General features: G+C 40.5%; 1 protein-coding gene across 2 annotated transcripts; it reads left to right on the top strand.

Annotated features, from left to right (window-relative positions):
* The first annotated feature begins 7,547 nt into the window (after nucleotides 1-7,547).
* On the top strand, nucleotides 7,548-19,834 carry NTPCR (nucleoside-triphosphatase, cancer-related). 2 transcript variants are annotated; one of them, XM_080616245.1, is made up of 5 exons: nucleotides 7,548-7,609; nucleotides 10,057-10,219; nucleotides 11,309-11,405; nucleotides 14,121-14,330; nucleotides 18,608-19,834. In XM_080616245.1, the coding sequence occupies exons 1-5, from the start codon at nucleotides 7,576-7,578 to the stop codon at nucleotides 18,674-18,676; spliced, it is 573 nt and encodes a 190-aa protein (XP_080472371.1). In that variant the 5' UTR covers nucleotides 7,548-7,575; the 3' UTR covers nucleotides 18,677-19,834. The 2 variants fall into 2 exon arrangements, with proteins under 2 accessions (XP_080472371.1, XP_080472372.1); XM_080616246.1 differs by lacking the exon at nucleotides 18,608-19,834 and adding an exon at nucleotides 16,160-16,272.
* Nucleotides 19,835-21,547: the final 1,713 nt, after the last annotated feature.

Raw genomic sequence — 21,547 nt, 5'->3', positions numbered from 1 at the left:
TATTGTGGATAAATAATTGCATAAAATACAAGAAAGAAAATGTAAGGTAAATGGACTTTTTCATAATGATTAAGTTTATCCCCAGATGTCCATCTGGATCTACACTAGGGGCTATTTTATTCAGCTTCATCACAAACTATATAAAGAAGAGTGGACAGTAAAGTAAAAGGCTTGCTGCTGATGCTAAATTATTCAAGATAGGAAAGAACAAAAGCTGAATGGCAAGAGTTACAGAAGTACTTCATGATACAGAATGACTAGCAATGAAATGATAGATGTTGTGGGAAAGAATGCAATTCACTGTAAATATGCAGAGTCCCAGCAAACCAGGCATGGTATAGTTTTGCAACCAAACCTGAATGACAGAGAGTGAAGAACTGCACTACTTGCAGATCCAGCCATTGGGGCAGGACATGGGATCCTTTAGCCCACTTATGAAAGATTGAAGACATTTCACCTAGCAATGGGCAGAACAGACTGTGTTGCCTCTTTAAACGCTTTATGAGGGCATAAAAAAACCTTGTCTGCTCACCTCATCTGTTCAGTTGTGATTAAAGGCTTCATGCACACAAAGGAGCACAGAGGCACAGTGGCAGGCAAATCAGCTCCTGGAGACACTGTAAAATCTGTGGGTCAGGTGAGAGACTTGTTTGCATTTATGTGTCTGTGCACAAGGCAACTCAAGACAAGAGGATCCAGGGCTAGCTACTGGACAGACTGAATGTCTATGGCCTGCTCCTGAAGGAGCCATAGGGTGCCTGTCTGAGTGTGTTTCTGTGTGTGTGTGTGTGTGTGTACATAAGAGGGTATGAGTTAACAGCAACTGGAGTGGGGCTGCAAGACTCAGTGGCTTGTACATCCAGCTCCAGCAACTGGGAAGAGTAGGAAAGTCAGGAGCCAGCTACTGGACAGACTGAGTGCCTATGGCCAGCTTCTGGATGAAACCGTATTGTGTGTATACACATACGTATAGTTTCTATTAAAGGGCTTTCACCCTGATCACCCAAAGAGGTGAACAGGATGAACCCATTGCTGCTGTTTATGCTGTGTTTTCTCTTGGCATTGATCTACATGGACAATCGTGTGTGTGTATATATATATATATATATATGTACATACACTGCGTGTGGGTATGTGTCTGTTGGGAATACATGCTCAGTCTCACTACTAGTTGAATAGGGGAACATGGAACAGGAGCAGCCTTTCCTCCCTAAAGCTATCAGATTCAGCGACTCCTAACAGCCTACATGATCACTCCGTATTTCCTCTTCTGTGTGGATACCAAAGAGACATGAAGACCTTCCTGGACAGGAAGACATCTTTAGATGTGGACAAGTGTATACTGCAGGGCTTATCACTGCATCCTTAATGCATACAAGCTGTTAATCATAAAAGGGAGCATATCTGAGGAAAAAAAAAAGACTGAAAACTACATTCTTCTAACTGCAGATATACATTTACAGCTTGTCAGACTGGCTTAGCTTTTCTTTGGATTCTCTTCACTATTCACACCTGTTAACTTTGGGTATTTTTATTTTTTTTTACTGCATTTGAGAAGATTAAGTCCCAGTGGGAGATAATTTGCTTCATTTCCTGAGATTTCTGTATTCACTTCATCCTATGGTTTCTCTGATTGAACTGCCTTACAGGAATTACTGCCTGGTGCCCTTGTTCCAGTATAGCAGCTTGTACCAAGCACTCTGCAACTGTCACTCAAAGTAGTATAGAAATTCACTTACGTTCCTGTCTATGTAAACCAACAATCACAAGAATGACATTTTCTTGACAAAATTGTTACGCATTAAGAACAGCACTTGAAAAAAATTAGGAATATGAAAATTTGTTCTCTACTACAATGAAGTTCTTCATCAATTACAGATTATTCCACTGACATCTAATGCACAGGAGAATTCAGCTGAAATTTGAAACTTGCAGGTAAGTATGTCAAAATAACAGATTAACATTTTTCTCATCACATAACAAACCAAGCTGGAGATCTTTATTTTACAGAGTGCATGATTGTCGCTAATTCCATTAAAAATATGAGTACCATACAAAATGTTATACGGTTTCAAGAAGACTGTTTTCTTTTTGAAGAAGTAGGAGATGGGAGATTACTGAAAAGAGCAAAAAAGGAAGCTGTTTCATCAAGAATGGCAACAATAAAACCTGATTTCCTATGGACTTATGCTACGGGTTGAGGTATATGTGGCTTTTCTCCTGCCTAATAAGGATCCTGTTTATGCTGCATAATTCCCTTCAGACCATTAGAAGGGTATTCCTCTCATATCCAGACGTGTGCTCAAAACAATGTACACAAACTTATTAGATTTTTTATGTTTTTCCTCTCTCTAAATTGGCTGCAATTGCCCCAGAGGTCTATGCTGGTAGAGACAGAGAACTGCATTCTTTGAAGGTTGGTTGGTCTCTGTTTACAATAGTAAATTCAATTTCACAAATATTCTCCAGCTTCCACATAGAGGGTATCTGTAACATTTGATATAATTTATGTCTCTATTTTCAAGAAATACAGGAAATTCTGTTCTGGGAACATAACTGATGGAACGTAAAGGATTTCTACTGCATGAACCACACACAAAAAATCCATAGGTAAGTCACTGACAATGGGAGTACCACAGTTTTCATCTAGAGGAGGCCCCACATGCAGCTAATGGCTTATCTCTCTGGGAAGTTTAAGATTACAGACTGTCAGGCTGTAGATGCTAAGTGCTTATTCTTAGACACCTGCTGATGACATGATTACTCCACAGCCAAAACAAAGTCACGCCAGAAATACCATCACTGTTATCAGTAGATGGCCAGTGGTATACAGTTAGCCCCACTATCTGTGAGCAGGAGCATTCTCTGCAAGTGAGAACAGGAACAAAGTCAGGAAATCTCTAAAATTAAATCTCCTAAAAAAAATGAATTGTACTTCCCTATCCTAATGCAACAAAATGCTGTACAAACTTGAGGTACCATGAATTAAAAAGGCAAGTTCAGCTAGCGAGCAAGAAAAGGGTTTCAACCTAACCATTCCCACCCCACCCCCCATGTGGGGAAAAAAACCCCAAACAAACAACAAACCAAACCAACCAACCAACCAACGAACCAAACCAAACCAAGAACAAAAAAACCCCAAACAATCCCCCACCAAAAAAAAAAACAAACCCCACCAAAACCCCCCACCCCCACACCTCCCATCAAAAAAACCCCCCAAAAAACCCAAGAAGCAACAACAAAATAAACCTAACACCAGATAAACCAAGAGCTAAAACTGTAGCAATGTACTGAGGCTTCCTTGAGGCAGAATGCTGAAATGTAAGCTACTACTCAGTTGAGGGTGCAGGTCAAAGACAGTAGATTACACTCTCATTCCTTCCAGCTTCTACTCTAGGGAATACCATAAATATAAATGATCTCTTTTCTTATCCAGTGGTCTGGAAAGTTGCAGTTAATTAATTTTACCCCATTAAACATAAAGGTCTAGGACTCTATCCAAGTCTTTTTTTAGTGAACATCCAGCAATACAGGCTTCCCTAGGGCTTAGTCAGCAGTTTGTAACAATGATTGGCAGCTTCTTCCAAGGTCTCCACAGGTCACCCAGAATCACAACCTGCCCCTGGTATTCCAGAAGAGGTCTTTTCCAAGCACCAGACTTTTGGAAATACTTTGTGCATGGCCTTGCCCAACTATACAGTTCAATTCAGCATCAGTTGAATTAGTTAACCAACTGTCACCTACCGAAACCAGAGTCTAGGTACTTGGACAGGAAAATATTTTTAGCTGGAAACCTTTTAGGAATAAATGATCTCTCACTAAGTTACCCGTGTTGGACAAGGAAAAGCTGGGATTTTCTCTCCTCATCCTAAAAGAAGTAAAACCTGTGTTGTCTATTTTTTCTTTTCCAGACCTATCTACACTACCAGTGTATGTGCTGTTTCTACTTATTTCAGCTAACCATCTCCAGCCAAGAATGTAAAAATCCCATCACCAGGAGAGCACAAAGGCTAACTCCAAAGGCTACTGGTTATAGCACATAGCTACACAGAAGACAATTTGCACATTGCAGCTCATGCTTCTTGAGCAAACTGCACATTCTATGTGGTCACTAGATTATAAAATAAATATATCAAAGGGAACAAACTTGAATAGGAAATCTTTGACAACATATAAAACTTCCAATTCATTTAGCAAACATAAGGTCCTCTTAACAGCAAAACTCTGAACAACTGGCATAACTATTTCCTGGTTTCAGTGCATTTAAACGACTTCAACCTTGGCAGAACATCCAGAAGAAGAGAACATTTTATGGTACAAGTTACAATGGAAATCAAAGTGGAATGCTAATTTAATCCTTGATGCTGCAACTACTTTACTCACACATTTGTTTGCAAGACCAAAGTCTTAGCCACATAAAGACAAGTGTCAGAGTCCTCTATCTGGAAACAGGATGAAATGGTTCTCCAAATATGGTACCAAAAATCAGGGTCTCTGTCAAACAGTAGTGATAGCCTTATAATTCTCCACATGTGCTTCTGAAAACTAAAGGTTAATTTATAATATCTACTAAAGCTCTATGTCAAAGAAAACAATATTGTCTGAATCTCTTTATGTGGCCTGCCTGGGCGACCAGCCAATAGTTTAATATTATATAAAAAAACCTACCTGTAAAATCAATTACAGTAAGCTCTACACAGGAAGTTCAGGGTAAAGGTGAAGTAGCCAGTTAGAAAGTGTTGTTCTTGTGTTAGTAGTATTGTGTTAGTCGTAAGTAATGCAGGTTTTTTCTGTGGTTCTTTCTTTGCATTAAAGATGCCCGACAGACACCTGCAGGGAGCCGTAAGTTAACATCACAAGTTCATTGCTCCTGAAAAAAACATAAAACAAAGTACTGGAATGTAAACTAGGAAAACACAGTTTTCATTTTAGATGACATGGGAAGCTGTCTTTTTTACCTCTCTACCTTCCTGCTCCCCAAGAGGGATGCCAGACTTGTCAAATTTTTTCATTAATTATTTAAGCATGAAACATTTTCCATACTATTCATGTGAAATGAGGAATAAAAGTCATTACGTAAGAGAAAGATAAATTAACTAAATCCAGTCATTGGTGAAAGCAGAGAACAGGCAAACAAGAATTCTGAATGATGATCTCCTCTCTGAGTTGACTCCTGGCCAGATACAGTGAAGCAGTTAGGCCAAAGAAAGGTATGGATGTTGTAAACTATGATACGAACAACCCCTGGTCTTAAATTTTTCTTCTGATGATGTCCCAACTTTTATATAAAACAAAAGCATATGGATCATGTAATATGTGACTGTACAATGCTGCAGAAGGCAGAAACTAGGTCTTCCCTCCTCTACATTAACACCTTAACTGTGCTCTGTGTGGCCCAATCAGCTTGGATTTGTGTCTGTACCATGTCTCAGCCTTAATAGGAAGAGCCTGTGAATTTGGTTATTTCCAACCCTAACTATTCTATAATTCTATGATACTCTCCTGGCAAATAGACAATATAGATTTCAACTGCCTTGAGGCTGCAGTTGAAGAGGAGGTATGTTTCCTACTATTTGACTAAATGGTAGCCTATTACATAAAGCAGAAGTGCTTCACCTCCAACAATAGAGCAGCTGTAGAAAGTTCTCGTTTATCTATCCCAGCCAAAGGGAAATACTCCTATCATCCTGAAACATTGCACTAGATGTAGGGCTAAGTAGGGAGTGTTTCTAAGTATCTTCTTTACATTTCCTACTGGCAAGCTTCCATACCCTCTGTATTATCTTGGGATCCTAGGATCAGAGCATCAGCTCTGATTCTGCATCCCACCAAGGGGATCAAATGTGTAATTTATTAACTCTATTTCATAACATCACTTTGTTGCAATTTCTCCTTCTGAAAGTGATAATTTCTACCTCATGAGAGTGTTAACCTTTAACTGGAGCATAACTTGAGACTGAAAGAGACTTCTGCTTTCCTCAGAAGCCAGCACCATAGTGGTACAGGGTACTCTTATTATGCAGTGAAATAGCTGATTGCATCCTTCACATTTTTAGGTGACCCACTGTTCTACAGAGACACTGATTCTAGATGCCCTGAGAGTATTGTATATTTAAAGATGCACATCACTAAATAGAGGGTTGCTCTTCATCCTGCTAGGAATGAAAAACAATGCAAAGAAGAGTGGCCATACGTCATATATGCATCAAAAATATTTTGTTCAATATATGGAAATACCTGTCTACTGTGATGTATACTCTACCTCCTGATCTATCGATTTCATCTGGCTGACAAGGATACTGACTTTGTGAAAATTATTAACAACCTATAAATCCTTGGGAAATTACTGAAAATGAAAGTCAGACAAGGATGAGCTGAACCTGAACAGATCCATTCAAGCTGAAGCAAGCAACAACCAGGATGTACCCCTTCCATACCTCAGTATTTCTGGGTAACCATTTTGGTGCTTATGGCCAGGCAGGGATCAGCACACTTCAGTGGTAGGTCATCACCTCACCCAGACTTCAACCTGTGCACTGCAGCCTTCCACACAGAAATCCTTTTTCCTGCTGTTTTACAGCTCCCCATCACCCAAGCCTAAACAAATAAAGAGGGCCACATGCATATGATGTTTTGGGATGCAGATAGGTATCTGTCAGTGTCTTTGTTAAACCTGCCAAGCCTTCTCATTTGTGACCCTATTCACTCAGCTTCATAACAGTCCCCTAGTTGTGTATTAACACCCTACTTACATTTGCTGTCTGCACTGAAGTATCAGACAGCCTCTTCATCTTTTAATTGAGTGGCTTGCTGCATTCCAGAGCACACTGTTTACTGCTCTCTACAGAGAGCTTTCTTAACATGCTCAGAAATTGCACAGGTCAAGCTGACTCGATAAAGAAGATGCTGACCCACATTTAGTAAACTAATTGGGTTTTCCCATTCTCCCCTAACCTAAACCAATGTCCATCTCCTGGGAAGCACCACAGCAGCAGCCCATCTCCTGGGCTGCCACAGGCTGAGAAAGGCCAGTCGACCGTCAGCGTCAACCGTCTGAGCCCTTTGGCCACGGCGGCTCCCGCTCTCGAGGCGGGAAGACTCGGCTCGCCGGCACACACGGCCTGCTCCGGGCTGTCCATGAGGAAGGCCAGGGTCTCCTAAGCAGCTGCCAGGGCTTTGCACGTAAACCCCAAACTGGGCGCTGTAACCGCCCGATCCCCTTTCGGGACTGGCTGATGGATGTCTCGCATCGGCCGCTGCGACCCAGGGCCACAAGAACCGCCATATCAGGCACCCCCGGTACAGTGACTCGCAGCGGGCACCTCCCAGGCTGCCGATGGGGTGGTGAGGTGAATGTGTATTGGTGGCCGAACTCCCTGCTGCTCAACCGCAGCCGCCCCAAAGCACACCGCCACATTCAACTCCACCAGGCAGAAAGCACTGGCGGTGCCGGCGGCCCCGTCGTGCCAGCCCGGGCGGAGGGGCGGAGCGAGGGGCGGTGCAGCGCGGCACTCCCGCCACCAGCTGGGCCGCGTCTGATGCGGAGAAGGTGGAGCGTGTTTTGCGGCTTCCGCCATGTCCAAGCACGTTTTTCTTACGGGACCCCCAGGTAACGGGGGCAGGAGGAGCTTGGGGAACGGACGGGGGGAGGGCGCCGCCGCCTCAGGGGCTGCCTGGCGGCCTGGCCTGGCCTCTGTGGCTCGGCCCGGGCCGCGCTGCTACTGGCGGGGCTGCGAAGCGCTTGTAGCTAAGGGAAGGCACCTGCTGGTGGAGTCTGATTTCGGCCCAGAGTGCAGCAGGGCCCCTCCTGCTGCAACCGGGCCCAGCAGCTGCCTGCGAGGCAACTGCGGCTGCCGGTGTGTAGGCCTGTAGCTGCTCCACTCCCTGAGTGTTGCCGGTGGAGGTCAGAGCTGCCGCATTCATTAATTTGTTCGTAATCAAAGTCCATTTTAGCTCTGCTTCTAATCCCATGGCATGTAGGTTTCCAGATGCTTCTGCTTTGTGTCTGGCTCCAGCAGTTCAGGGTTGGGGAAAAAAATGTCCTGGACAGCTAACTTGCTTCAGTTAAACTGCAACCAGCACACATGTCTGAGCACTCACCTTTTCTGGAACTTAATTATAGCAATTTAGCACTTTCACCCTAAATAATGCTCAGTTATAGGTAATAATTGGTATCTCAGATAGGCAGACCTTGACTAAAGTGGTGGAGTAGTTTGTGGGATATAGTGTGAGGGTTCAACTAAATGGTTGATAAAGAAATAAGCCAGTTATTGTAATTGCAAAGCTTTCTTTTGTGTCTGGAAGTAAAGTAGTGGGCCTAATTATCCTTTTGGTGAACCTTTTGCCAATGGCTGTCTTGTCTGAGATTAGCTTAAAATTAATTGGTCTGCTAGGCTGAGATAGCAGTACATTCCACCACCTTCATTCTGTCTTTCCATCTTCTTGAATGAAGACAGCCCTCCAGGAAGGCCTGCTCAGGCCTTGTCTCTGTTCATTTCACTGAAATGGAATGTACTGTTTTGATTACCTAACTGTAGAATTCTAAGCTTTCTTAAACTTAGTTTGAATCATTTTAGCTTTCTTTGGCAATTTATTGAGTGAACAAAAGTAGAGGTGGCAAATTTACTTAGCCAGCTTAGTGTGAATTTGCTTATAGAGACAAGACCTCAGAAAGATAGTAGATACAGATGGTGCCACATTTGTCATTTTATTGTTGTTCAAATGCCAGGAATCCCTTTGGCTTCAGTTCTGAAAAGTTTGCTTAATGGTTTGACTAGGTGCCCTGGAAGCCACAGAACGTTTTGTTATTGATACTACTAAGAAAGTAGGTCCTAAATTTGCTTAAAACTTAAGCGAGGAATTTGGTGTGTACATGTTAAAATGCCGTCTGTTGGCACCGTTGGGCACCTTACATTTGGTCTATATGCCTTGTCTCTGGGAATTTGAAGGTTTATTCTGCAGGATGTTTTATATCGTCTGACTTTTTTACAGCAATTATTAAAAGTTAAGTGATAGCACTAAATTTTGTGTGAGGCAATAAAGTTGAGTTTAAAAGGAGATTGTCAAGGGAAGTATGTGTACAATCATAAAGGAGAAGAAATAGATCCTTTGTGGTAAGAGAGGGTGTCTGGAACATGGCCGATGCTCACACCGTAAAAGGTCCATCAGACTGTGCCAGTAGACATCTGGTGGCCAGGGTTTTAAGGATCTGTGTCAGGGTATGAAAATAGGAACACAGGATAATTCATGTGAGAAAGGACTTCAGGACATGTAAAGGAGGATCAGCTGTAAGGCCAGACCAGGTTGTTCAAGGCTTTATCTAGTCAAGACTTGAAAACCGCAAAGAATATGAAAACTACATAGCCTCTGTGGGCAGCCTGTCCCATGGCCTGATTGTCTTCATGATGAAAAAGGTTTTTCCCCATACCTAGTCAAAACCTCGTGCTTCAGTTACCATAAGAAACATGTTTCTGTGTTGGAAATACTTTTTGCCATGTAGGACCTGATCTCAGGGCACTGAGGGCTTCCAGTTTCTGGGACATCAATAGAAGTAGTGTGTTATTTGTGTCGGGTAGGCTTCTGGTAATAGCAGTCAGCCTTGACTTTATGATCTAAAAGGGGGATAAACTGAGCTCTGTTTTTAAATAGTAGTGAATAGCAGTGGTAGAAAGGGAGATGCGTAAGTCAGTCTTCCAGCTAGCTTGGATATCAGTTGTGTAGAAGTAAGGATTTTGTGTATTTACCTGCCTTGGGGAAAGCTTTGTGGCTTGACTGCGTGCTATCTAAGATAAGTTCAGTGGTAGTCTGGGATATTTGTACCATTCTGTTATGACTTCACTGTAGACGCATTCTTAAAGGCTAATAAAATATTACAGTGTCAGTACAGGATGAACTTTAAAAGGTGCTTCTGTTCTTTCCTACCATTTTAAAAAAGCAATTTGTGAACTTCAGAAAGTAATCAATGCTCCTGCTGAACTGAATCATTACTGTGGTGCTTAAAAATGGGATTTTAGTGTAGAAGATTAATCCTGTGTGCTTTTTGTTTTTCTTTTTTAGGGGTTGGAAAGACTACTTTGATCCAGAAAGTCACTCAAGCTCTAAAGTCCGCAGGCACTTCCATTGACGGATTTTACACAGAGGAAGTTAGAGAAGGTGGCAGGAGAACAGGATTTGATGTTGTCACTTTGTCTGGAAAACGAGGACCATTATCTAGAGTCGGGTACTGAGATTTTAATAACTGAAAGTGGCTATTGTTTTATGCTTCTGCTTCAGCCTGTTGGCATGTTAAATGCTCTTCCAGGTGATTTCCAGCACACATATATTGCTTTCGGGGTCCGGGTTCTTTGTTCAGTTCTTGTATCAGCCAGGACACCTGTATTGTGTATGTAGACAGTGTTTCTACTACGTAATGTAATATTGAAAATATGCTAGGGAAGTGTATTCTTTCTTACTGCTTATTTTACACCAGATAGAAAGGAAGCACTGCCGAGCCTCTTATTGTGAGGCCAAGGCTCTTGGTTTACATAAGTAACTTTTTATAGGCAGGGAGGAAGATATTTTGTTTCCACAAGCTGATTTATAGAGACAGAAGTGGAAAATAAAAAAGAAATTGTATATAACATTGTTTTCCAGAGCCACTGACTGACCCTCTAAACCCATATGTGAATTTTAGGAAAAAAAGAAAGCTTTGGATGCCCACTAAGAGTGGAGTCCTCTTGAAGTGCAGAGGGGCTCACAGTCTCTCCCGTTTGACTTAGCCTTTCATGCCTTGTGCAAAATGTAGTCTAGGTCCAGGTGTGCTGCTAGCACCTCCTTCAGACATAGGTGATCTTACTAAATAATTTGCATGCTGCTAATAAAGGAAGTTTGCATAGGATAGTGTGATGCAGCAGAGGCAAACTGAATATTTTTCTGAGATTGTTTAGGGAGTGCAGCCCATACTGGGATTTGGGCTACTGCTGTGTCTGTAATGTCACCAAATTCGAAGATCTGAACTGCAGGCATGTATTTTGATTTAACTGTAAATATACCTTTTGGGTTTTAGATCCCATTGTCCTTCCTTACACTGTTCAAATTGGAGCTTGCATAGTTGTGAAGGTAGCTTATGCTGTATTTGTTACCTGATAGTGTGCTTGCTGCAATGTGACTTAATGGATGACTTACAGAATTTCTTTGCTTTCCCTAGACGAATTAAGGGGATTTGACTTATTAGGATAACTTCTCATAAATCCACTTGAAATGACTGCAGTGAATTTTCACTAAACTCATTACTTAAAAGGAATTGTGTGTCTCTTTTTTTCACATTCAGTTCTGATTCTTCTACTTCAAGACGTGAATGTCGGGTCGGACAGTATGTTGTAGATGTTGTTTCATTTGAGCAGTTGGTTCTACCTATGCTGAGAAATGTGAGTATTCTATCAAAGCTGCTGAAAACTTGATGCTTTATGATAATCAGTGTTATTGGAAGGCTCTTCTAGAACACTAGTTTTGGATATTAATAAATGGCCTATTTCTTTGGTATCGCTTATTCTGATTGACATCAGGAAGCTGGAGGGGCAAATCTGACTTGTTCTTTTGTGCTTAACATGGTGTTTGGGGAGATCACAGTCCCCACTCATTCCTGATCTGACATCATTCTGTGAGCAGGACCTCCTCAGCCTGAGATAATAGCTGATAGGAAGTTTCTTCCAATGCCACTGTCTTGCATATTGGAAAGCAAACAAAATGCATGAGTTTCTACTGCACAGAACTGGGTGGAGTCAGTGGGTCCAAGAAAAAGGCTTTTGCTGCCGCTCTTTACAGCCCTTTTTTCCCCACTTGTTCCAATTCCTATCTTCTTCTAGTAGAAACATTTGTTTCTTGAGTCCAGTGATTACTTTTGATTACCACTATGTAAGTACCTGCAGAGTGATAGGTTTTAACTGGTAATAGCAGCCTGATAATTATTCTGCTGCACAAGGAGTGCTCTGACTGTGACAAGACTTTCTACACAGTCTTTTTCCTATCTTTCTCCTGATATTTTGTTACGGCCTTTTGCCTTCTCCTTCCTCTCTCTCACTCCCACCTTTGCCCTCTCCAAAATTAAACAAGAACAGATCTGGTTTTGGCAATAACATATCAAAACCAGTGTGCAGCAGCTGCTGAACTGCACTACTAAAAAGATTGTATTGTGATTTTTCTACCCTGCCAAAGCTCAAGGGGCCAAGGAAGAAGAGACTTCTTATTTGAACTTTGAAAGAGAAAAAAAAAAAAAACCAGAGGTGCAAGGAGCAAAAATGAAATTGAGGATCTGATTCTTGTTTTTGTCAAGAAACATTAAAGTCTGAGAGTAGAGAAGCAGAAATGTTGGGGGCAGGGAAGAAAGGAAATATGAATAAAATGGGGCATATTTTCATTTATTTAATTTCACTGTAACTTGATTTACTATGTTAGGAAATAGAAAGATAGTTTAGTAAAACAGACTTCATTAAGCCAGCAGTGTACTCAGAATTCTTTTACTTTTTGTCTTTATGTGAAATCCAGGAGAGATCTTGCTATAGAAGGGTGTTAGCTCTGTTGAGTTTTTCTGGTTGTTAAATGGCTTTGTCATTGAAAGTGCTGTTAATCAGTTTTGTGGGAATGCAGTCTTGCATGTAAGTGACACAAAATGGAAGTTGAGGAGAGTGAGGAATATCATAGAACAGAAATAAGAAGTGACGAAGAATGAGGGCAGGAGAGTCATAGGTGTGGTCTGGTTTGATCAGAGAGCAGCACAGAGTGGGCATTTGCCCATTTAGTCTTCAGGACAGATTCAGCTTGTAAGGCTTGGATCTCATTCACTGCAGTGAGAACAGGGGTAGATCCTACAGTGGATGATCTCTCAGGATTGAAAACTTTACCAGGCAGGACTGAGGATGTTTTTTTTCAAAGCAAAATGTTCTATTTCTTAATGTGTGATCTAGTGACTAGTATTGGCTTTTTAGCTCACTGATCTATAAAAGAATTTTAGATAAAACAGCTACTCAGCAGAGACTTAGCTTGAAAAGATTTTAGGATGCATGTTATACACTTTTTCCACTTTCCCAGAAACAAATACTTTGCCTTCACAGGGGAAAATATTTCGATTTCTTTTTTTCCTTCTTTTTTAGGTTCTGTGTGATATGCCTGGTATTGGTATACATTCATGAATCTACAGTGATGTTTTGACTTGAGTTGATTTCCTCCTCACTTCTGTAAGTGATGGAGTACAGTTCAAGGTTACTTTTACCAAGAGAGGGTAGGCAGTACACTTCCTTTTCTGCTGAAAAGTTCCTCTGCTTTCCAAATTGCCTTTTCTTCAGTGGCATTCACCTAAGTTCTCTCTTAGACTTCCCTGCTGCTCACACCACTCTGCAGCACAGTGCTATTTGGCACAGTATTCACTTTATAAAAAACCCGAACAAACCACAGATATGGTCAGTTGCTAGTATGGTGCCTATCCTGCAATCCAGGGGAATGGTAGGACTATAGAATGAGATGTATCTTGACAAAGAAATGGAAGATAACTGTTCCAATGTGAGAGAGGCTTGGAAATGGCTTGGTTCTTACCCAGATAGCTTAGAAGAAAGCTAATTGTTTTGAGAGAAATGCTAGTTTTGACAATTATTTGACCCAGGTACAAGAAGAGAAACTTCCAAATCTAGATTTAATACAAATCTTTTATATTTTTTTTTAGTACTTGTGTGGATATTCATCTATTCTAAATGCATAATTTGATGGGAAGAGTGAGGTTTGAAAAAGTTGGTGTCCCTCTGATTGATGGCTGCTAGTAGACAACATGCAGTTTACAATTGTCAGATAGCTTGTGTAGGACCACTAGGAGAATTCTACTTTGAAAGAAAACTGATATTATGGATATTTCATATCGAAGTCGACATTTATGCTGTGTATATATTTTTGACTTTCCAAAAATCTATGCTGAAATAGAAATGATAGATTTATAAGTCTGTCACCAGCAGCAGCTTTGACTTCTCCACTTTCCACCTATATTACAATTGAATTGATTTCTTTTGGAGTTATTTCTTTTATTTTCGTAGAAATTATTACTCTTATGTGTTCTAAGTTCTGTATTGTTTACAGACTCTCGATGCACTTTTCCACAGGTAAACCATGGCAGTGATGCAGAGAAAAAAATCTGCGTCATAGATGAGGTTGGTAAAATGGAACTCTTCAGCCAGGCTTTTATTCAAGCTGTTCGTCAAACGCTCACTGGCTCAGGAACTGTGGTGCTTGGAACTATTCCGATACCTAAGGGAAAGCCACTGGATCTTGTTGAAGAAATAAGAAATAGAAAAGATGTTAAAATGTTCAATGTGAGTAATATTTAATACCCTTAAAGAGCCTTCTGTTCTAGGTTGCTGGTTTCTATTTTGCTTTGCTTAAAAACTAATTGTTACTACCAGTTGAGAGCTGTGGGTAGCTTATATGAAATAAGCTTTTCAGTTTCTGTTTTATTCTTAATGGGCAGGTGTTCACCTTATTAAAAAAGAAAAAAACCTCACACTTGGCACTTACCATAGCAGTCTTACACAGCTGGCTTTGCATGTGAGGGGCTGCAGAAGTAATGATATAGTTGGTTTAAAAGGTTTTCTTGCTGTAGTATTATTGCCATATAAGCATTCATTATTCCTAGAGAGTTAAATCTTTCAAAGTACAGTCAGATTTTTGAACTTACTTTCTTTTTTAGACTAGCATGCAGAAGTGTTACTAGTAATCATATTCAAGGGAAAAAAAATGCAGTGGAGTTTGCAGAAATCAGTTCTAGAGGACAGACACTTGTAAATGGAGTCAGTGAATCAATTTTGGAATTCATTATGTTACTTTTACAGACATAATTTTCAGAATATTAGGGTCTCAAAGTGCATTTCTGATCACTTACAGGGAGGTTCTCAAAAACTTAATCGCAACAAAACGTAGCCTGTTCACAGGAATACACGTGTGAAGTTTCCTTAACATCTGCAAGTGTCCTGGATGCTTCACAAAACCAAGCTAAATGCAGCCCCACTCTTGGTTTCTTTTTCTACTCAATGTATACTATTTGTAGGAGAGAATAAGGCTATATATCCAAAACTGAACTATAAATTACAAATTCAGGAAATGGGAAGTAAACATCTTGGCTTAGTAGCAGGGTTAATATGCTGTAGAGCAGTATACTGATGCAGCCTGTTCTTTATCAGATGCATGTCACAGTGAGAATGCTTACTTTGTTTTCATCCGAGTGGATCAGGAAGGAAAATACACTATCTCAACAATTTACATTGAATGATCTTAATTATTGCAGAGAAAGCAAAGCCTCCATCTTCTTTTTTGCTTTTCAAAGTGAGACTCATAAAACTGTAGAGCTCAGAAAAGTTCCTCAGCTTTTTTTCTTGTCGGTGGTCACATTATCATCTTCAATTTCTGTTTTTTAAATTAAATGCCTGTTAAGTGCTGAAGCAAGCCTATGAGCAAAGACGAGACAAAATTCCTTCACTCACGTAAGCATTCAGCTCCTACCGTTCCTTTCAGAGATAAAATCCCAGGTTTTCTACTGACAAGCTGTGTGCTGTTAGGCTACTGAACAGGGATGCATGTGAACGTGAATTTTATATGACTTGCTTTACAGTGGTATGACTGGGGAAGAGGGAATGGAGAATGCCTCACTGAAAGTAACAGATACTCAGTACTTACACTGCAGTCATGACAAGACAATAGTGTGCTAGTGTGTGAGGAGGAAACAGGGTGCTAGAAAACAGCATTTGGCTCTCAGGGAAGCTTTTGAGACTTCTACTGTCTCCCTTTATAGGTGGTGTTCTGAGGGCATATGCCACTCAGCCCCAAGTTGCTAGCTGTATCAGTCTGCTGATACACCTTTTTCTTAAATACTGACTGCAGCCAGTGGAAGTCTTCCTGTAAATGTCTATGGAGTAGTGTGTTCTTTGCTGCAAAAATGAGCCATCCTGTTTATGCTGCTGAAATTAGGAGATGCAGGTTTCTCTGTTTAAGTAGAGTTCTCTGGTGAATCCATTAGCCAAAAGCATGGGTGTGAAATGTGTGGCAGACTGCAATAGTTCCCAGGTGGCAGAGACCTGCTGTGCTAAAGTCTTATGTAGGAGAGCATCTGTCTCGTTGCTCCGATGACACAAGACATGTTCTTTCCCAGCTGGTTAAAACGTGTGCCTGAGAAGGAACAGAACCTGCCCTCAGGGAGTCAGAGGTGTTCGTAGCTGAAGTAAATACTGGATCACCAGCTGTGTTCTTCAAGGGCCGTGGCTTGGGGAGAACCTGGAGTCTCCAAATAAGCTCATGGTCAGTAGTTTCTTACTAACTTTTATGGTGCCTCAAAGTGTGCAGAAGTAGGTGGCCACCTTCCAAAAAAGTTATGCCCGCTTTGTCGCTTCATGTGGAGTTAGGCTGCACTCAAGTAACTCAGTAGAGTTTTGTCATTCTTCTCTTAATGTCAAAGGGAGAGTTCTGATGTTTGACACTAAGAGCAGAGAGACAGCTGTTTGGGGTTTTACAGTCCCTTTTGTCTTGAAAGCACATTCAGTTTGTGTAAATGGGCCCAGATGCCCTAAAAGCAGTTGACAATTTGGTCCCAAATGTTTAATTTATTATGCTTAGAGCACTTAATGAGAGGAGCTCTGATATTTAACACATTTCTTTCCACTGTTGCCCAATTCCATTTTACTGAGAACTAAACTTTCCAGTGAAACTATAGAGGCTCTTTTAGCACTGCAGAAGTAATGATACAGTCTGTGTAGTTTTGCAGACAGCGTCATAAATAGGATCAGATTATCCTTAGCAGCTGGCACATACTCATTTTCTCCCATTTTCTCATCTATTAATTTTGCTTCCATGAAATCCATTAGTGAAGTTTGATTGCATATGCCTCCTAAGAAAGAAAATAAATACCTAAATGGATCAGAAGAAGAAAAAGGTTCCATTTGAACAGATTGCACTAGAGGGGTTTCCTTGATGGTACTCTTAACAGTTGGGCAAGAAAGCTTTTGTCCTCTACTGTTTTCTGCTTGAAGTCTAGGTGGTAGTTTCCTTTAAATTACCTAAATGCTTAGAATAAGCAGCATCTACAGCTCCCTGCCTAAAAAGGTACCCCTCTGTTTGTGCACTCAATACAGATATTGGGAGATTGGTTCTCTCTGGAAAAGCTGCCTGCACTGAATGTCTCCAGATCTTAACAGGAGACCTCTATCTATGAAGCAGCCTTTGTAAAAGAGTTGTGAAAATTTCCCAGCACTTGGCACTTTCTCTGTGCTGTCTCACTGGACTTCTAGCATGTAGGTATGGAAAAGGGATAGTTAAAATGTAGTATAGTTTTTGTTGGCTTTGAGACAGTGGGAAGAGCTATAAAATGTTCAGAAGGTCTTTTTGAAAGTCAGGATATCAGGACACTTGCCGTGAGTTTGGCTGATCTATGCTCTATGCCTTGTTTATCTTGGGGTCTCTCAATACCCTTATTGAAGAGCAATTTCATTCTTTGTTGTCTTGCTGTCCTTGTTATTGTGGGGTTTTCTGTTTATCTTACAATAGGCTTGGAATGATACTTAATAAAACCAGCAATATTTTCAGGCAGATCTTCCCTTTCCTTCCTTTGGGTTTTGTTGGCTTTTTTTGTTTGATTAGGTTTTTTTTTTATGTCACTTTTTCATCAGCCCCATGTTGATGATCTCTGTTGAATTCAAGTGGCATAGACAGGGCCACCATCTGTAGGTTTACGGTGTTAGTTTCCAGACGTCCTATCTAAATGCTGTAAATAGCAGTAGGTTCCCATTTAGTAATAATAAAAACAACAACAGTAATACTTTCTGCTGTTCAGAATTGACTATAGTACTGGAAGGGATGGAAGTGATAACAAACCTATCTGATCAGATCTTAAATGCAGCTACAAGGAAAGCAGTGAAACCTTGCCACTAGAGAGGTTTATGCCATGCATAGTGTGGTGTCTCCTTCCTCATGAAGCAGCATTTCTCAAACTTTGTTAAAAATATGAATGCCCTTTTTTTTTTTTTTTGGCTCATCTGGCTTTGTCTGAGTGGTTCTGTATCGGTACCCAGTCTATCAAGAAGGTGTAATTTATACCCCTCACCATCTCTGTGTTTCTATCCTGCAATGCTAAGGCTTCTCAGGATAGAGAGTTGTGCTACTAAGCCTGTTTTAATTTTTTTTCATTACACATGTTTTTGACTATGTCTGTCATCCTAACAGACACAACCCTTTCAAGTACTGAAGGCGTAAGAACTACTTCATAGTAGGAAAATTATGTTTGGTAGTTGAAAAGGATTTCTAGTAATGACAAAAGTACATGCTGGTTTTTCGAGTGATTCTTGTTAGTTATTCAAGCCCTGAATAATACTGCAGAATACCATGGATAATTAAATCAAAAAGATCACTGAATGTGCAATTACATATGCAGGTTTGTGGCTTTAGCTTATTGTGTTCTCAGTAGCAGAAGGTGGCAGCTGTTCGACACTCAGCATTCCTTCACTGAGAAAGAAATGCATTTGAATTTCTGCTTTGTTTGGTTTTGAAGTAAACACTGATATAGGGGTTATTCATCAAACTACATCAGTTTTAATTTCTCTTTCTCTAGGTTAGTAAAGAAAACAGAAACAACATTTTTCAAGACATCGTGGCAGCTGTGGAATCCTGCAGAAAATGAAGACATTTTGTTGCCTGTAAACACTAAAGCTTTTATTTCAACAAAACATTACAAGGTTTTGCGGATGTTCTAGTCTGTCCTTCCTGCTTTAGTCCCTGGAGGCTTTACTGGAGCCTTCAGGGTAAGCAAGGTAAAGCTGGTAATGCTCTAAAATGTGAAAATAAGCGAGCAGGCTTCTTGTTTATTCAGTTTACAAGCTGATCCATTCAAAAATTTGAACAGGTACATAGTTAATATCCTGTTCTGATCTGGGTATTTGGAAGTTAGGTGGTCTGACTCGTTCTAGTTACACCATGCAAAAGCATCTTAGTCTTTCAGAGTGTGGTGTGGTCTGTTCTGCTAGACAGCAATTCAGTATGGGGAACTTGGGACCTGGTATAATAAAACAGAGCCCTGCCCAAGATGTGCACGTGCTCTGCCTGGTTTATATAGAAATATTTTTGCTGCCAGTGATCCAGCTCATGTGTATCCAAGTGTGATTCAACATGGGTGCTGACTATTAATGAGGTAGAAGGAATAAGCAGATGCTTTCCCTCCAGTTGTTCCGGTTGCTAGAATTTCAAGGAAATTTCCTGTAGTCCTAAGTAAGTGACATTAACAGAATTCTGCATGAGGAGGAAAAATAACCAGTGTTGCCCTCTCCTAAGTACTGTAAAACCCAGACAGCAGTTGATAAGAGGGCTGCGTTTTGGATTTATTTTCAAGTTTCTGATGGCAGTCCTGCCTTGCACCTACTTAAAAAAGTTGCATATGTAAATTTTCAAGTCCATGAAGTTCGGTCAAATCTCAACTTGTGTTTTCACATAGAGTTTATTAAGTCAGGATTGACTTAATAGTATATTAAATAACCCCATTTGTCTATATAGATTTTACAATCTGTTATGTTTATTGATACTTTTTGTTTGGTGGAGGTTTTTTTCTTATTCAATTCTGTACAATGTTAATGATGAAATAAGAATAGTTTCAGCATATTAGACAATGTGTTTCCCTATGAGGTGTGTAGATGTCTTCAGGAAAAATGCTACCACTTAATCAGTTTCGTGTGTTGTGAAAGCAGAATTCCTTCCCAGGTGCACACTTATTCATTGCACAGTTTATAATCATCTCTGGCTGTAAAAAGTTGTTGAGAGTTCAGTTGTTTCTTATCTTTTTTTCTGTTCCATTTAACAACTATTAAAATAAGCAAACTATTTAAAGGCATTTTCAAATATCGTTTTAGTTACTTGTTTCTGTAAAACAAACACCCAGAGTTGGAGGGGACTAGATGGGAACAGGCATTTTTACAGGTGTCCTGGAAACAGCTTGGAGCATGGAAGGAATGTCCTTTTTATTTCCCATATTCAGAACAAGGGTCTGTACAAACTGTCACTCCACAGAGGGTAGGAAGTAAATGCCATGTTAAAGGATGCCATGGCCTTGTTTGCTGACTGCACCATTATGCTACCATTCTGCCCAAATCCATTTGGGTGGTAGTATTGTCTTTATATTTGGGAAAGAGAATTCCTTTTAGGGTCCCACTCCCTTAAGCTCCTGGCTGGTTTTTGCAAAATAAGGCAGTGCCCTTAATTGCTTCAGGCATCCTGCTCAGACATGACACCTTGTTAGAGGTGAAAGACTTTGGACCAAAGGAAACCTTTTAAGGGCTGTGTGCCATAGACTTTCAAACAGAAACCTCTCTGCACTTAGGTGTTGGATGTCCTACTGTTTCAGTGTTAAGTCTCTTAAGCTGTAAAATATGCTGCAAAAGAATAGTTCTTTCAATTATTAAATAATTACCCAAAGTCTAGCAAGGTTTTAATGGGACTGCAGTTGAATCTTAAATGAGAACTGACCTTTAAAGCTAAATAAAAAATGGAGGTATTTGGCTGTTCTCTGTAGAGGCTGGGGAGGGGAGCTCCTTCAGGAGCAATGGCAGAGTTCAGTTTTCCAAATTCTGGTTCAGCCACTATTGTTAGGAGTTAGTCACTTAAAGTGGTATTTGTACCTCATAAAAGTACATTACATTGCCCTGCATACAGTGACATGATGCCTACTTTAGTCCTACCATTTAATAGACTGGAAAAAAAAAACCTCCTAAAAAGTTTGGGGAATTTTTGACCGTTGTGCTTATAGTACTTTTAAGCCACTGTCTCATGGTGCAAGGAAGACCTTGTGTGAAGTAGTTAGTCACTGGAAAAACTTGCAAAATGGAGGTGGAATTTTCTTTCACTGGAACTGTGAGTGAAGTGTCTGCCCTTTTAAATCAAGGGTATTTTTGCTGCTGCCGTCACTGGCTCTTGGTTTCTGCTACCTGTCTCAAGATTGGTGTGTCTTTAATTTGTTGTTGTTCTTTTTTTTAAGCCCAGCTTTTCTCTGAGCTGGAGTGCTTTTCAGGAGAAAGAGAAATTTTGTGGTCTGTATTCAGCAGGAGATCCTAGATGACCTTAACAGTCATGTCTGGCCTTTAAATCTGAGACAGTCCTGAAGAGATGATTCACCTGTTTCAAATATATATCGAATGAGTGAGAAACTAGTATTTCCAACTGAACTTAAGTTTTTATGACACCTGGGCTTACTTTAGAGGTAAGAATTTATTGTCTGGTCCTGCACTAGTAGAATATTTGGAAGGCCTTGAGAGCACTGGAACAACAAACACCGCATTCACAATTCCCATGATGGGCTGATTTTCCTAATAGCACACATTTGGGGAAAATAACCTCTGATGTACCAGCAAGATTCCAGATGACAGCATTAGTGCACCTGCAGGTTTTAATTGGTGCAAAACCGGGGAAAATATGAGGTACCAATTACTCTCTTGAAGTCTGAGAATCAAGGATGTTTTTTGGCAAGGAGGCTTGTAATTCCACCATCAAATTGCGCACAGCATGGACT

This window comes from Psittacula echo (assembly GCF_963264785.1).
Source record: "Psittacula echo genome assembly, chromosome: 4".
NCBI lineage: Eukaryota > Metazoa > Chordata > Aves > Psittaciformes > Psittacidae > Psittacula > Psittacula echo.
This window is presented reverse-complemented; position numbering and strand designations above follow the sequence as displayed.

Bases quoted from the DNA above. Each gene is read 5' to 3' on its own strand.
- NTPCR (XM_080616245.1), top strand. From the start codon at position 7,576: ATGTCCAAGCACGTTTTTCTTACGGGACCCCCAG. The intron at 10,220-11,308 runs GTACTGAGATTT...TTTCACATTCAG, and splicing joins GGACCATTATCTAGAGTCGG to TTCTGATTCTTCTACTTCAA. The intron at 11,406-14,120 runs GTGAGTATTCTA...ACTTTTCCACAG, and splicing joins TTCTACCTATGCTGAGAAAT to GTAAACCATGGCAGTGATGC.